This window comes from Kogia breviceps, chromosome X (assembly GCF_026419965.1).
Source record: "Kogia breviceps isolate mKogBre1 chromosome X, mKogBre1 haplotype 1, whole genome shotgun sequence".
NCBI lineage: Eukaryota > Metazoa > Chordata > Mammalia > Artiodactyla > Physeteridae > Kogia > Kogia breviceps.
In genome coordinates this window covers 114,865,086-114,879,938 of record NC_081330.1, presented here as the reverse complement: position 1 = coordinate 114,879,938, position 14,853 = coordinate 114,865,086, and the positions used below count along the sequence as shown (strand labels likewise).

Below are 14,853 nucleotides of genomic sequence, written 5' to 3'. Positions count from 1 at the left end.
AAAATTGTTACAGTCTTTATTTTACCAAGTAGACAGAAAGGAATAAACATTTAGAGGGTAAGTGCTGTATTCTAAGTACTTTACAAAGAGCTTTACAGCAGCATTTAATATTCACAACCTTAGGAGGAGGAAATTATTCTTATTAACTCCATTTGACGGGTAAGCACACTGAGATGCAAGAACCTTGTCCAAAATCATACAGCTGGAGCCTACCCTGCTCTTTGGTGGGGCTAATGGCAGACTCTGGGAAGGCTCACGCCAAGCAGCACTTCCCAGAACTTCTGCTGCCAGTGACCTTGTCCCCACGGTGAGCCACAGCCACCCCCTGCCTCCACAGGAGACCCTCCAACACTAGCAGCCGTGTGGCTGACAGGGTCTTTGTGCTCCGGCCGGGTGCGAGGCCTGTGCCTCTGAGGTGGGAGAGCCGAGTTCAGGACATTCGTCCACCAGAGACCTCCCAGCTCCACGTAATATCAAGCTGTGAGAGCTCTCCCAGAGATCTCCATCTCAACGCTAAGACCCAGCTCCACTCAACGGCCATCAAGCTACACTGCTGGACACCCCAAACAACGAGCAAGACAGGAACACAACCCCACCCCCTAGCAGAGAGGCTGCCTAAAATCATAATAAGGCCACAGACACCCCAAAACACACCACCGGACACGGTCCTTCCCACCAGAAAGACAAGATCCAGACTCATCCACCAGAACACAGGCACTAGTCCCCTCCACCAGGAAGCGTACACAACACACTGAACCAACCTTAGCCACTGGGGGCAGACACCAAAAACAACGGGAACTACCAACATGCAGCCTGCAAAAACGAGACCCCAAACACAATAAGTTAAGCAAAATGAGAAGACAGACAAACACACAGCAGATGAAGGAGCAATGTAAAAACCGACCAGACCTAACAAATGAAGAGGAAATAGGCAGTCTACTTGAAAAAGAATTCAGAGAAATGATAGTAAAAATGATCCAAAATCTTGGAAGTAGAATGGAGAAAATATAAGAAATGTTTAACAAGGACCTAGAAGAACTAAAGAGCAAACAAGCAATGATGAACAACACAATAAATGAAATTTAAAATTCTCTAGAAGGAATCAATAGCAGAATAACTGAGGCAGAAGAATGGATAAGTGACCTGGAAGATAAAAGAGTGGAAATAACTACTGCAGAGCAGAATAAAGAAAAAAGAATGAAAAGAACTGAGGACAGTCTCAGAGACCTCTGGGACAACATTAAACGCACCAACATTCAAATTATAGGGGTCCCAGAAGAAGAAGAGAAAAAGGGACTGAGAAAATATTTGAAGAGATTATAGTTTAGAACTTCCCTAATATGGGAAAGGAAATAGTCAGTCAAGTCCAGGAAGCGCAGAAAGTCCCATACAGGATAAATCCAAGGAGAGACATGCCAAGACACATGTTAATCAAATTATCAAAAATTAAATACAAAAAAGAAAAATCTTAAAAGCAGCAAGGGAAAAACAACAAATAACACACAAGGGAATCCCCATAAGGTTAACAGCTGATCTTTCAGCAGAAACTCTGCAAGCCAGAAGGGAGTGGCAGACATATTTAAAGTGATGAAGGAGAAAACCCTACAACCAAGATTACTCTACCCAGCAAGGATCTCATTCAGATTCGATGGAGAAATTAAAACCTTTACAGACAAGCAAAAGCTGAGAGAATTCAGCACTACCAAACCAGCTTTACAACAAATGCTAAAGGAACTTCTCTAGGCAGGAAATACAAGAGAAGGAAAAGACCTACAATAACAAACCCAAAACAATTAACAAAATGGTAACAGGAACATACATATCAGTAATTACCTGGAATGTAAATGGATTAAATGCCCCATCCAAAAGACACAGACTGGCTGAATGGATACAAAAACAAGACCTGTATATATGCTGTCTACAAGAGACCCACTTCAGACCCAGGGACACATACAGACTGAAAGTGAGGGGATAGAAAAAGATACTCCATGCAAATGGAAATCAAAAGAAAGCTGGAGTAGCAATTCTCATATCAGACAAAATAGACTTTAAAATAAAGACTATGGAGACCTTCAAGATGGCAGAAGAGTAAGATGTGGCAATCACTTGCAAACAAGAGGTCTGATTAACACCTCACTTATTGCTGACCCGGCTCTTTTAATTGCAGCCTAAAGTCATGTAATACTTTACATTTATAAACAGAAGTCTTACACTTTTGATGGTCTACCCCAAAGATGAAACAGCTTTCCATGTGCTAAATTATAATTTCTCAAAAAGAAATGTAATGTAAGGTAAGGAAACGTAAGGTAAGGTAAGGAAAAGAAAAGAATATCTTGGCCCATAATTCAACTATACTTCAATAAAAAATAATTTTTTTTAAAAAAAGGAGGGCTTCCCTGGTGGCGCAGTAGTTGAGAGTCTGCCTGCCGATGCAGGGGACATGGGTTTGTGCCCCGGTCTGGGAAGATCCCACATGCCGCAGAGCGGCTGGGCCCATGAGCCATGACCGCTGGGCCTGTGCATCTGGAGCCTGTGCTCCACAATAGGAGAGGCCACGACAGTGAGAGGCCCACGTACCGCAAAAAAAAAAAAAAAAAAAAAAAAAGGAAATCTTGGCCCAAAACAAGGTGTTTTTTGGAGGTGGTTGTATTTATTTATTCATCATTCTCACAGGTTATCACCCATCTGTGATATGTAGCAAGAAAACCACCCTCTGAGAAAGACTCAACTTCTATTACAACTGTGGAACCCAGATGTTATCAAAATTTAGATAATTCAAGCTAGAGCAAGCACATCTAGAGAGTCATCTCAAATTACACTTTCATGTAGTGAGGACGTGAAGTTTTAGAGTGTTTCTCTAGCTCCAGATCAACAAAATTACATCTCTGCTCACCTAGTAATTTCACTTCTAGGAATCTACCTAGGAAACAATCAGAAACCTGGGTTAAAATTTGGGTAAAAAGATGTTGATCAAAGTATTACGGACTTCCTCGGTGGTGCAGTGGTTAAGAATCCGCCTGCCAATGCAGGGGACACGGGTTCGAGCCCTGGACCGGGAAGATCCCACATGCTGTGGAGCAACCAAGTCTGTGTGCCACAACTACTGAGCCCACGAGCCATAGCTACTGAAGCCCACGTGCCTAGAGCCTGTGTTCCACAACAACAGAAGCCACCGCAATGAGAAGCCCATGCACCACAACAAAGAGTAGCCCCCGCTTGCCGCAACTAGAGAAAGCCCGCATGCAGCAACGAAGACCCAACACAGCCAAAAATAAATAAATAAATAAATGTATTAACAAAACAAAACAAAGTATTATTTATCAATGGGAAAAAGCCCTGCATCTTCAACAATAGAATGGTAAAATAAATTTCATAGTGGAACTCTAAGGAACCATTATATATATTCTTTAATTCAAATATACCCAGTGACATGGGGAAAAACTCTATACTATTAATAGTAATAATGCTAACAATTGTGCCAGGTGCTACGCTGGGTATTTTTTTTTTTCCACACTGCGAGGCTTGTGGGATCTTACTTCCCCAACCAGGGATTGAACCCAGGCCCTCAGCAGTGAGATCGCAGAGTCCTAACCACTGGACCACCAGGGAATTCCCACTGGGTACTTTATATGTATTACTTCATTTAATACTCACAGCAATTAACCCTATGAAGGGTACTATTATTATTTACTAATTACAGATGAAGAAATGGTGACTTAACAAGGTTAAGTATTGACACAATCACACAGATGGGGAGTATCTAAGTCCAAAGCTGTAGTAGATAAGAAGCCACTACACTATGCTGCAGGATAGACATTATAGATACATGATACCAATTTTTTGTTATTACATACACACAACCCACACAGGTGATTTTTAAAATATTTTTCAATGAGTATTGCAAAGCACAGACCAGTCGGAATGGACACGACAGCCAATCAGAATGGAAGCCAGGTGTAAACAACCTAAATGGCTGTCTGATTTCGGTTACCCTTTGTCATGTAACAAAGAAGCCTAAATTTTAGTGGCTTAAAACCACAATTCTATTGACTCATGATGCTGTGGGTCGATAACATGGACTGGGGTCAGTGAGGGGGTTCTTCTGCCGGTCTTGCCTAAGGTCACTTGTGTGGCTGCAATCATTTGACAGCTCAGTTGGGACTGAACGGTCCAAGGTGGCATCGCTTATGCATCTGGCCTCACTTACGCATCTCCTCATGAGGTCTTTCACCCTCAAGGAAGCTAGCTCAAGCTTCTTCATATGGCAGCAGCAGTGTTCCAAGAGGGGTGTGAGCAGAAGCTTTAAGATCTCTTGAGGTCTGGCTTAGGAGTTGTACACCACCACTTTTACTGTATTCTATTGGTCAAGGCAAGTCACAAAGCCAGTCCAAATTCAAGGAGTGGGGAAATAGATTCTACCTCTTATTTATTTATTCATTTATCTATTTATTCATTTATCTATTTATTCATTTGTCTATTTGTTTTTCTGGCTGCGTTGGGTCTTCGTTGCTGCGTGCGGGCTTCCTCTAGTTGCCGCGAGCGGGGCCTACTCTTCATTGCAGTGCGCGCGCCTCTCATTGCGGTGGCTTCTCTTGTTGTGGAGCATGGGCTCTAGGTGCACGGGGTTCGGTAGTCGTGGCACATGGGCTCAGTAGTTGTGGCTCCTGGGCTGTAGAGCACAGGCTCAGTAGTTGTGGCGCACAGGCTTAGTTGCTCTGTGGCATGTGGGACCTTCCCGGACTAGGGCTTGAACCCGTGTCCCCTGCATTGGCAGGCGGATTCTTTTTTGTTTGTTTGTTTTGTTTTGTTTGTTTTTGTGGTATGCGGGCCTCTCACTGTTGTGGCCTCTCCCGTTGCAGAGCACAGGCTCTGGACGCACAGGCTCAGCGGCCATGGCTCACTGGCCCAACCGCTCCGCGGCATGTGGGATCTTCCTGGAGCGGGGCACGAACCCGTGTCCCCTGCATCGGCAGGTGGACTCGCAACTACTGCGCCACCAGGGAAGCCCGGCAGGCGGATTCTTAACCACTGCGCTACCAGTGAAGTCCTAGATTCTACCTCTTGATGGGAGGAGCTGCAATGAATTTGTGGTCATTTTAATCCACTACACTGTATATACCAACTGATTATCAGCCCTGCATGTATATGTACATAGAAAAAAAGACTGGAAGGAAATCAACCTACTAATAGGGATTATTTTTATTAACTTTTTGTATTTCTTTCTTTTTAATATAAATTTATTTATTTTTGGCTGTGTTGGGTCTTCGTTGCTGTACACAGTCTTTCTCTAGTTGCAGTGAGTGCGGGCCGCTCTTCGTTGTGGTGCGCAGGCTTCTCATTGTCGTGGCTTCTCTTGCTGCGGAGCATGGGCTCTAGGCATGCAGGCTTCAGTAGTTGTGGCTCACGGGCTCTAGAGCTCAGGCTCAGCAGTTGTGGCGCACGGGCTTAGTTGCTCCGCAGCATGTGGGATCTTCCTGGGCCAGGGCTCAAACCCGTGTTCCTGCATTGGCAGGCGGATTCTTAACCACTGCGCCACCAGGGAAGCCCCCTTTTTGTATTTCTGCATTTATATATTCTTAATCAATATGCATTATTTTTATAAACAGGAAAAAAGAACTATGACACCTTCCATAATAGTTTAATAGGGCAAGTTGGACGGCTTCACTTTGGCAGGGAAATCAACAGAATTCCTTCTTTCCTAGCTTTACCACTTCCTGGCTGTTGAAATTTTGTAGCCCTCTGAGCCTCTGGTTTTCTCTGTTGCAAAGATGGAGCTAACATTAGCTATTTCACAAGACAGTTGGAGTCAATGAACGTAAAACACCCGCGATGTCCCTTGGCTGTTTCCTTTCCTCCTACTGTCCCCCTACTCAGACCTCTTCAGTTATAGGAATTATCTTTCTCACAAAGATTAAATTCTGTTGTAGTAAATTACAAACATATCTGCAAAGTAAACTGTAGGCCCTGAGGGCTCATTTCAAAACTTAGTCCTCCTTTATAACCCCCAAGTACCTAGCGTAAGAGTCAATAAATAGTTGTTGATTTGTTGACTCATTAGCCAAATAAAAGTTTTCCAAATGCCAGGGAGTTAACCCCTTTTTATGCAGTTTTAAATTTAAATTCCAGTATCAAGACAGGGTAATGTTGGTCCTCCGTGGCATCTATCTATTCCTGACAATAAAAAACCTGACTTGATTCATAAAGAAAATTCACATTTCTTAGCGTTCTAAGCTTTTACATGTGCAAAAACCACAATCACAATGAGCTTTTTTTAGCCACCTGTTTTTCAGAATGGGCTCTCCTTGTCATAATGGCAAAGTGAAGCATAAGAGCATGAAACTTAAACTGGAAAAACAGAATAAATAGAAAAAAAATATAGTGTGTTTTAATGAAACCATCATTATTCTAAAAACCTAAGCAGCCCACGTTGAAAACGACCTTGTTTTTGCTTCAAGGAGGCAGCTATTATTAGTGCTTAGTCACCTAGTTCTTACTTACTGTTAGCAGTAACTCTGTTACAAGCTCTCCTCCGTCCTCCCACAAAACGGAACAAAGCAGAGGAAGGGAGGGCCTATGTATGGTCATCTGTGTGCAATGGTGTCAGGAAAGGTACTACCTGAAGTGGCTTTAGGCAGACAAGAGTCAATGCTATTTTTAACGATCTTTGAGAAACACATTTCATAAATTCTCCCAGTGACTCACCATGCATGATATCCCCGGAGGGTAGGAAGGGTAACAGAGGAGCTACTTTTGCTTTCTTTTCTACATACAGGATATCGCGAGCAAAGGCAGAGAATTATTTGTTGCATGTTGGGGGAGTCATTTGGTGATAATCCAACCTGTAGACTGAAAACACTTGCAGGCCCCTTTTATGCTTTCTCTTTGACTCATTCCAGAACCCAGGCAGGGCAGCCAAAGCAGGGTCCTCAGAGGAGCTGTCTAGGAAGGTGGTTTGTAAAAAGCCAAAAAACAAACAAACAAACAAACAGAAAAACCCTCTATCTGCAAGAGGCTTGAGTACTTGTCCCATTGGGTACAATCCAGGAAGAAGCTATACTCTAATCCAACTGTTCTCAAACATTTTACTCTCAGGACATTTAAAAATAATTGAAAAATCCAAAAAGCTTGCCTTCAAAAATTCTAGAAAACATGAGAACACACAAGCACACATTCCTTCAGTCACCAGAGCAATGATGTCATCACACATCTGTAAATTTGTAATTGGTTCGAAAAAAAAAGTTTTAAAGGGGAGAGGGGAAAAGCACAGGAAATGAGCAAGGAGGGAATATAACAATTTTCAACAGCAATGCAAGCCAGAAGATAGTCAGACATCCTCAATATGCTGAAAGAAAAGAACTTCCAACCTCAAACTCGCTAACAGTGAAATAAATCCTTCAAGAACTTTAAGATGAATTTTTTAAGATGAATTTAAAGACATATTTAGACAAGCAAAACAAAAATTTTACAAGAGCAGACCTTCACTAAATGGAAGTATGAAGGAGTGTACCTCAGGCAGAAGGAAAGTGTTTCCACAAGGAAGGTCAGAAATTTAAGAAAAAATAAGGAAAAAAGTAAGAAAGAAAATATTCTGTTAACTCTAAAAATTACCAGCAGAGGGGGGGGAAATCATTGAGGAATCGAAGTAGCTTACCTTAGGAATTCTAGAAAACACAATACAAGCACACATTCCTTTAGTCATGAGAGCGATGACGTCATCATACATCAGTTCTCTGGAAAATTTCAGCGAGAGTAAGAAAGGGAAACGAAATCCTACCATTACTATGAAACTAGTTTTGAAAGGATCTTCGGACCCACAGGGCCCCTCAGACCACCCTATGAGAGCCACTGCTCTAATCCCCTTATCCCCCCATCGCCCAAAGCCAGGTGTCTCCAAGGAAGAAACAGCAAAGTCACTGGTCCAGGGCCAAAAGGGGAACCCCTCTCTTCCTTTTTGCGAAGGTTACTGGGGGACGCTTAGGCTCCGAGGTCGGGCTTTCGGGAAGGCTCCGCCAGTCGCCGCTAGAGGGCGCCGCTAGAGAGCCGCACCTGGCGCCTCACCGCCCGCGCCCCCGCCCGCGCGGGCCGGGTTCCCACTGGCGGCCGGAAGAGAGGGAGGTGCCCGGAAGAGGGGGGCGGTCGCGGCCTCATTGGACGAGGCGCCGCGGCCTCATTGGACGAGGCGCCTCATTGGACGAGGTGCCTCCGCCTCACGGCCCAGGGCGGGGCTTCTTCGCGCTAAAGAGCCGAGCCGGGCAGCTGAAGCGAGCGGTGCTCCCTCCGTTAGCTGCTGTTCTTACTTCGTTCGCCGAGGTTCGCCGGGTCATGGTGCCGTCCTGACTGGAAAGAGGACGCTCCCGGGAGACGAATGAGGAACCACCTCCTCTTGCTGTTCAAGTACAGGGGCTTGGTCCGCAAAGGGAAGAAAAGCAAAAGAAGAAAATGGCTAAATTCGTGATCCGCCCGGCCACCGCCGCCGACTGCAGTGACATTCTGCGGCTGATCAAGGTAGCGGGAGGCATGGACTTTTCCTGCGGCGGGCGGTGGGGTCCTTGTCCACGGTAGGTTCCCCTTTCCCTGCCTGCCTCTCCCAGCCCCGGGCCGGCCGCGCCGGGCGAGACTCTGGGAATAAACCCCCGCCCAGCCCACCCCATTCCCCCGAGCTGGCCGGGCCGGGGCCTCACTTGATTTTCTGCTTCTCTTCTTTTCTCTTGTGTACATCAACCCAGGAATTGGCTAAATACGAATACATGGAAGAGCAAGTAATATTAACTGAAAAAGGTAATGCATCAGTGGCGGGGCGGGGGACGAGCGTCCGGTGTCTGCCACCTTCATCGAGGCCAACACTGTCCCTGCTGCCTCTTCTTGCAGATCTGCTAGAGGATGGTTTTGGAGAGCACCCCTTCTACCACTGCCTGGTTGCAGAAGTGCCCAAGGAGCACATGACTCCAGAAGGTAATCGCCCTCTCCTTCCAGAAGCCGGAGAGACCGAGCGTTGTGGAAGACGTAGTGGCTGCTCTGTAGAAGCACTGACAACACAGGCTGAAGTTACTAACTGAGAAGTTGGCCAGAAATACTAGCCAGCCAGTGTTCAAACTACTGAGAAAAAAAAAAATAGATGTGTTGCACTTAATAATAGGGCGGGTTAGAAGAGCTGTTTAAGTATCAGCCCGGAGAAGTTAGGTATAAAGTCGTTTGTTGTAATTCAGTTTCATAAATAGTTCTTGTTTGACCCTAACGTAACCGTTTTTGTATTTGTGTTAAATTACATTTTTTTCTTTAATTTGTCCCAATCTTCAGGTTACAGTCTCTAGCTTCGCCATGTACATGGCCCTTCCGTGTACATGGATGGGCGGGGAGGTAACTAAAAGATCCTTTACACAATAAAGTAGATGATCATGATAAATGAGGTAAGGCCCTATTATCACACACTTAAAACACGGTAGATCAGAAGCTCCATTGTACTCACTTCCTGTTTGCAAAGGACTATAAAATGGCTAGAAAGTTTAATTTGAAACCTTTGCCTCCAATTGGAATTACAGACACCCGTAAAGGAGGAGTCAGATGCTTTTTTCCTTTTTTTCTTTGTTTTTTCTTTGTTGTTGTTTTCTCCTTTCTGGTCCTTGTTGAATGGGCAGAAGACAGAGCTAAAGAGGGAAGTTGTTGGGCAGGGGCGGTGGGGGTTGCTTAAAGTTTTTTCTGAGGTCATTTCCTCATACTAGAAAAAAATGAGCAGAAAACGTAAGGGATGAGGTACTTTCCAGAGGTATATGGATGTTACATTACACCTGGGTACCTCTACTTCTTGCGGCTTAAACACTGGGGAGAGCAAATCGAAAATGTGTGAATTGGAAGGCAAGTTCTGAAATTAAACGTTGCTCTTTTGGCCTGATGTCCTGATCTTAAGGAAGCAGAGTTTCTAAACTACAAATACTTAACTATTCTGAACTGCCGTGTAAACCTGACTTATTCCCAAGTCAAGATACCAGTATATCAATAGGATGTGAATAATGTGTGTGTTTAGTTTTAAGACCATAGCACTTTCGTTCTGGCAAGTAATGAAAGCATTCTCACTTCCTGAGTGTGAGATCCAGCAGATTGCAGAGTGGCCAGTCCACAGTTTTAGCCTGGTTTCAGCTAGCTCTATGTGTGCTTTTTGCAAATACATGTTCTAAGAACAGTGAGATCATCCAACAGTGGCCTGGATTACACTAGCATAAAAGTCAGGAGACAGTCTGGCCCACTGGCTACTTATTTCTGTAATACATGCATGTATGTTTTTTAAAAACATGATAGACTTCTGATTTTGCAGCTACAACTTTGACGGATTGTTTTTCATCCATAACTCATGTGACACTCTTATTACAGGACACAGTGTTGTTGGTTTTGCCATGTACTATTTTACCTATGACCCATGGATTGGCAAACTGTTGTATCTTGAGGACTTCTTCGTAATGAGTGATTATAGAGGTATGGTTGAGTTCAGGGGGGCTGCTCTAAAGAGAAATCAGGGCTTGAAATTTTTTAAACGACCTTTTAAGTGGTACTTCTCTTTCTTTTTTAGGCTTTGGCATAGGATCAGAAATTCTGAAGAATCTAAGCCAGGTATGTCTTGGTGTTTGGTTTCCAAATTTGTAAGGGTTACTGGATTATTTTAATGCCTGAATCAAAATGGGGTCTTGGAAAGCAGGTGAAATGTCACTGAGTTTGTGTTTTCCTCTCCTGCGTAACAGGTTGCGATGAAGTGTCGCTGCAGCAGCATGCACTTCTTAGTAGCAGAGTGGAATGAACCATCTATCAACTTCTACAAAAGAAGAGGTGCTTCTGATCTGTCCAGCGAAGAGGGATGGAGACTCTTCAAGATCGACAAGGAGTACTTGCTAAAAATGGCAGCAGAGGAGTGAGGAGTGCTGGTGTAGACAATGACAGCTTCCATTCTATTTTAGAATAAATTCTCAACTTACCTTGCTTTCTATCCTATTTGTAGTGAAATGATAGAATGAGCACCCATTCCAAAGCTTTATTACCAGTGGCGTCGTTGCATGTTTGAAGTAAGGTCTGTTTAAGATGGCAATCCTTGTATGCACGTTGGAGTCAGACTTCTGTTGAACATCTTTAATGAACAGCAAGGTGGTATGATAATGTCTATGAAAAAAACTCCACTCTTGTGAGTCATTTCAATGTGTACAATGTACACACTGGTACTTAGAGTTTCTGTTTTGATTCTTTTTTAATAAACTACCCTTTGATTTAATTGTTTGGTGTAAGCATTTTTACTGATCTTTTATTTCTTAGACATTTTTCTTGCTGTTGAGTGCAAAGTAAAACTGCCCAAGAAACATGATAACTTGACAGTTTTTTTATAAAAAAGTTTTTAACCCAGTTTAAAATGTCTTATGGTCAGGAGCTGTGTTGTGCTGGTATTCCCAATGTCTAGAAAGAAGCCAGTTGAATTCCCAAGGTTTTATATGTAGCAACATATAAAAATATGACTTTATACTGATGACACTACACTTAATCCAGCAGAATTTTCAAGAGCTTAGAAACTAAGGCCCACAATGAAAAAGCCCATTTGTTACACCAGTAAAAGAGGTGGAAATGGGATTCGGAAATACTGGAAATTGGGGGAAAAAACATCTTGCCCCCAACAACCTCATCCCACACACAAATACTATTCTGAAGGGAAAGTAGATCACTTTGCTAGTTAGGAACAAAAGTTCCACATTTTTAAAGGAATTTTGTAAACTAAAAGGCTGGAGTTGGACACAGATACCAGTCAGGGAAATTAGCATCCTATTTGGAGAGCAAGTTTCTGATAACTGTGTTAAGTGGAGAAACAGGGGGGCTTAAAACTGCCAGGGGTTGGGGGAGAAGTAAATAGAAGCTTTCTCCAGGACTGAAAATGAAACTCAAAGAGGGCTGAGGAGGAGACAGTTTTAGATAGGTGAACTTTTATTACTCATGACACTGACCTAAATTCCTAAACCCACTAATTCCCACAGTAATGAAAATGGTAGTTAATAAACCACTGTACTGATTTCCAAGATTAATGTTTTCCAAAAGAAATCATCAGATAACTGAGAAGCAGTACTCTGTCTTTTTACTGTGTTCTCCAGGAAAGACACACTGGACTCCTCACTCAAAGGGCGATTTGTCTTGCATCCCTTGGTTTCAGTGTCTTTTGTGGCTTCCTAAATGAGAAGGCAGCCATATAAACAAGCAGAATCCTGTACTGTGTTTAACAGGAGCGCTTTGGGATTTATTGGTAGCTCAGAGAGCATGTCATGAAAATAGAGTCCATTCTCAACCAGGGTCCTGCTAGACTGGCGAATAACAAAAGGAGAGGAACGCTGGCAAGCATAAAAAGGGTTAACTAAACACAAGGAGCTTTGTAAGGAAAGAAGACATTTTGAAAATTGTGTTTTGGAAAGTGGGCCTCCTTGAGGAAAACAACTACATGCTGACTGTGGTTAAATATGTGAATAAATTAGATTAACCAAGTGAGTTACAATGTAACTCTTTGTTTTCTCATACTTCTTAGAGCTTAGCCCTAAAGGCCCAGTGTTGTCACCATGAAAGCTCTGACGAAGTTTTTGTATCCACTTTAAAAAAGTCCCTTGAGTTTAAAATTTAGAAGCTGAAACACCACAGCATCAACCCACTGAATGTTCAACTCTGTTACAAAGACACCTCTTTAAAAACTGAACTATAAAAACAAATCCATAGGGGCTTCCCTGGTGGCGCAGTGGTTGAGAGCCCGCCTGCCGATGCTGGGGACGCGGGTTCGTGCCCCGGTCCGGGAGGATCCCACGGGCCGCGGAGCGGTTGGGCCCGTGAGCCGTGGCCGCTGAGCCTGCGCGTCCGGAGCCTGTGCTCCGCAACGAGAGAGGCCACAACAGTGAGAGGCCCACGTGTACCGCAAAAAAAAAAGAAAAAAAAATTCCATAAAGCTTGAAATCACCAGGCAAGTAAGAAAACACATTCCGGGGAAATTATACGGAAGGAAATAATAAATAATGATAAACGTGGAAAAGGGGGGCAGGGGCAGTCCAGGTAAGCAACACCTCTGTAAAGATAACTTTGAAATTACTATTTTACTAAAATATTATTCCTGACATAATCATTTGGGAAGAACAGTATTTCAGGCCTAAGAACTTGCCAATTATTACATAAGAATATCTTGGGGTTTTCTCTGTGTAGTTAAAAAAAATAACTTGTTTGCTAAGTTTATTAGCTCCCTTAAAGAATAATAAAATAAAAAATTTTGATAGTATTAAAACAGGAAGTAGCTGGGTTTGTGCACACATAGGCTTACAAGACATCCTGCCACCAATCTGCTTACAGGGTCAACCGTAGAGGCACCTTCTGTCACACTCCAAACCAGAGCCCAAGGTCATCAACTGCTTAGATTCCACTGGGCAGCCTTTCTAGGGAAAGAAAGTGGAGTCTTTTTTCACAGAAATGCACAAGCAGCAATTCAGAAGAAATCTAATGATTTATTAATGTCTTAACACCCACTCTACCCAGTCCTGTGAGTCCCCAGCAGGGCCTAGAATGATGGCACTTATCTGTGCTCCTTGAGGCAAGTGGCTGCTCAGCAGAGCCTGCAGGTGGCCGTGGCCGCTCCCAGGATTCTGTCTGTGAGACCGGCCTCATCTTCGTCTCCTTGCTTCATCATCTCTTCGTGTGGATTGTCATCTCAGCATGACTCTGTGCTTTATTCTCATCCCTTTGCTTTGTGCTGCCGGTCTGGCCTTCAAGCTAGTCAGCTGTCACCCACAACCCAGACTGACAGGCCCACACCCTTATTGAGTCCATCTCACCCCCACCCCTACCATCATTGCCTTTTATGCCTCATCTATCAAAGGCCACCAAATGCCCTTCCTTGCAAGGTTCTCCCAGCACCCTCTTCCCCCAACACCTTTCTTTCTTGTGGCTGGCATCTGCCCAGCAAATGTTTCAGTAGCTTCCACGGGGTTATCAGCATAATAGTCAATAAGAGAGAACGTTTAGTAAGTACTCACCAGGAACCAGACATTGTGTTTAGCACTTTGTATAGTCATTATGTCATCTAATTCTCACAAACATCGTGTGAGGTAGATGCTACTATGTGTTTCTTTTTATAATGAGAAACTAACCCTCGGAGAGGTTAAGTTGCCTAAGGCCACATAACTAGGCCTGGGAATCAAACTCCAAACAAAATTTCTCAAACCCCTGGGGGTTCACTGCCATATTCTCAGAGGACCTCATAGTCTCCATAAGAATGACTGAATTTGGTGTTTCTTTTGGATTATACTCTAAAGAATAATAAGTACAGTTGTCCCTCAGTATCCAAAGGGGATTCTGGAATTCTTTTTTTCCGAATATTTTGCATCCACTGTTACTTGAATCCGTGGATATGGAACTCACAGATCAGGCAGGGCCAACTGTATAAGCATTTTCTAGATCATTGAAATCAGTAGTTCTTAGTATGGGCTGCACATTAGAATCACCTAGAAAGATTTTAAGAAATACTAACGCCCCACCTGGAGAGATTCTTTAATTATATCTTAATGTGCATTCCAAAGTGAAGGCAGGGTTGATCGCCATTGATGTAGATAATCACCTTTTAACCAAATCCTAGTCACAACCACTTCAGTCTGTGTTTACGCTGCTCACCTTGGCACCACATCATTAACAAGCAAAGAACAAGTGAAATCACATCACGCTGCATGAAGGAGAACCTTCTGGAGCGTTTTTAGAGAAAAATGGTGGGAGAATTGTGTCAACCAACTGCATACAGTGCTGAAACCGGAAAGAGACATCAGTACCATGCTCCTTTGCAAGCAGCAACTTCATTTCAGCAAAACATCTTCC

At 43.5% G+C, this 14,853-nt stretch overlaps 2 protein-coding genes across 4 annotated transcripts in view; one reads left to right on the top strand and one right to left on the bottom strand.

Moving 5' to 3' along the window:
* ACOT9 (acyl-CoA thioesterase 9) overlaps positions 1-8,008 on the bottom strand; it is a 61,792-nt gene extending 53,784 nt beyond the window's left edge. For 2 of the 3 annotated variants that reach the window (XM_067024089.1, XM_067024085.1), the window contains exon 1: positions 7,652-7,970. The gene's annotated coding sequence lies outside the window, so the exon portion shown is untranslated. Of the gene's footprint in view, positions 1-7,651 lie in introns of all 3 variants that reach the window. The other variant, XM_067024088.1, reaches the window with a different exon arrangement.
* Positions 8,009-8,197: 189 nt separating this feature from the next.
* Positions 8,198-11,251, top strand: SAT1 (spermidine/spermine N1-acetyltransferase 1). Its single transcript, XM_059050653.2, has 6 exons — positions 8,198-8,505; positions 8,727-8,778; positions 8,869-8,952; positions 10,366-10,467; positions 10,562-10,602; positions 10,731-11,251. The coding sequence occupies exons 1-6, from the start codon at positions 8,440-8,442 to the stop codon at positions 10,899-10,901; spliced, it is 516 nt and encodes a 171-aa protein (XP_058906636.1). The 5' UTR covers positions 8,198-8,439; the 3' UTR covers positions 10,902-11,251.
* The last annotated feature ends 3,602 nt before the right edge of the window (positions 11,252-14,853 follow it).

Excerpts from the sequence above, each read along its gene's own strand:
- SAT1 (XM_059050653.2), top strand. The coding sequence starts at position 8,440 with ATGGCTAAATTCGTGATCCGCCCGGCCACCGCCGCCGACTGCAGTGAC. Across the intron at positions 8,779-8,868 it reads AGTAATATTAACTGAAAAAG|ATCTGCTAGAGGATGGTTTT; the intron begins GTAATGCATCAG and ends CTCTTCTTGCAG. Across the intron at positions 10,468-10,561 it reads CGTAATGAGTGATTATAGAG|GCTTTGGCATAGGATCAGAA; the intron begins GTATGGTTGAGT and ends TTTCTTTTTTAG.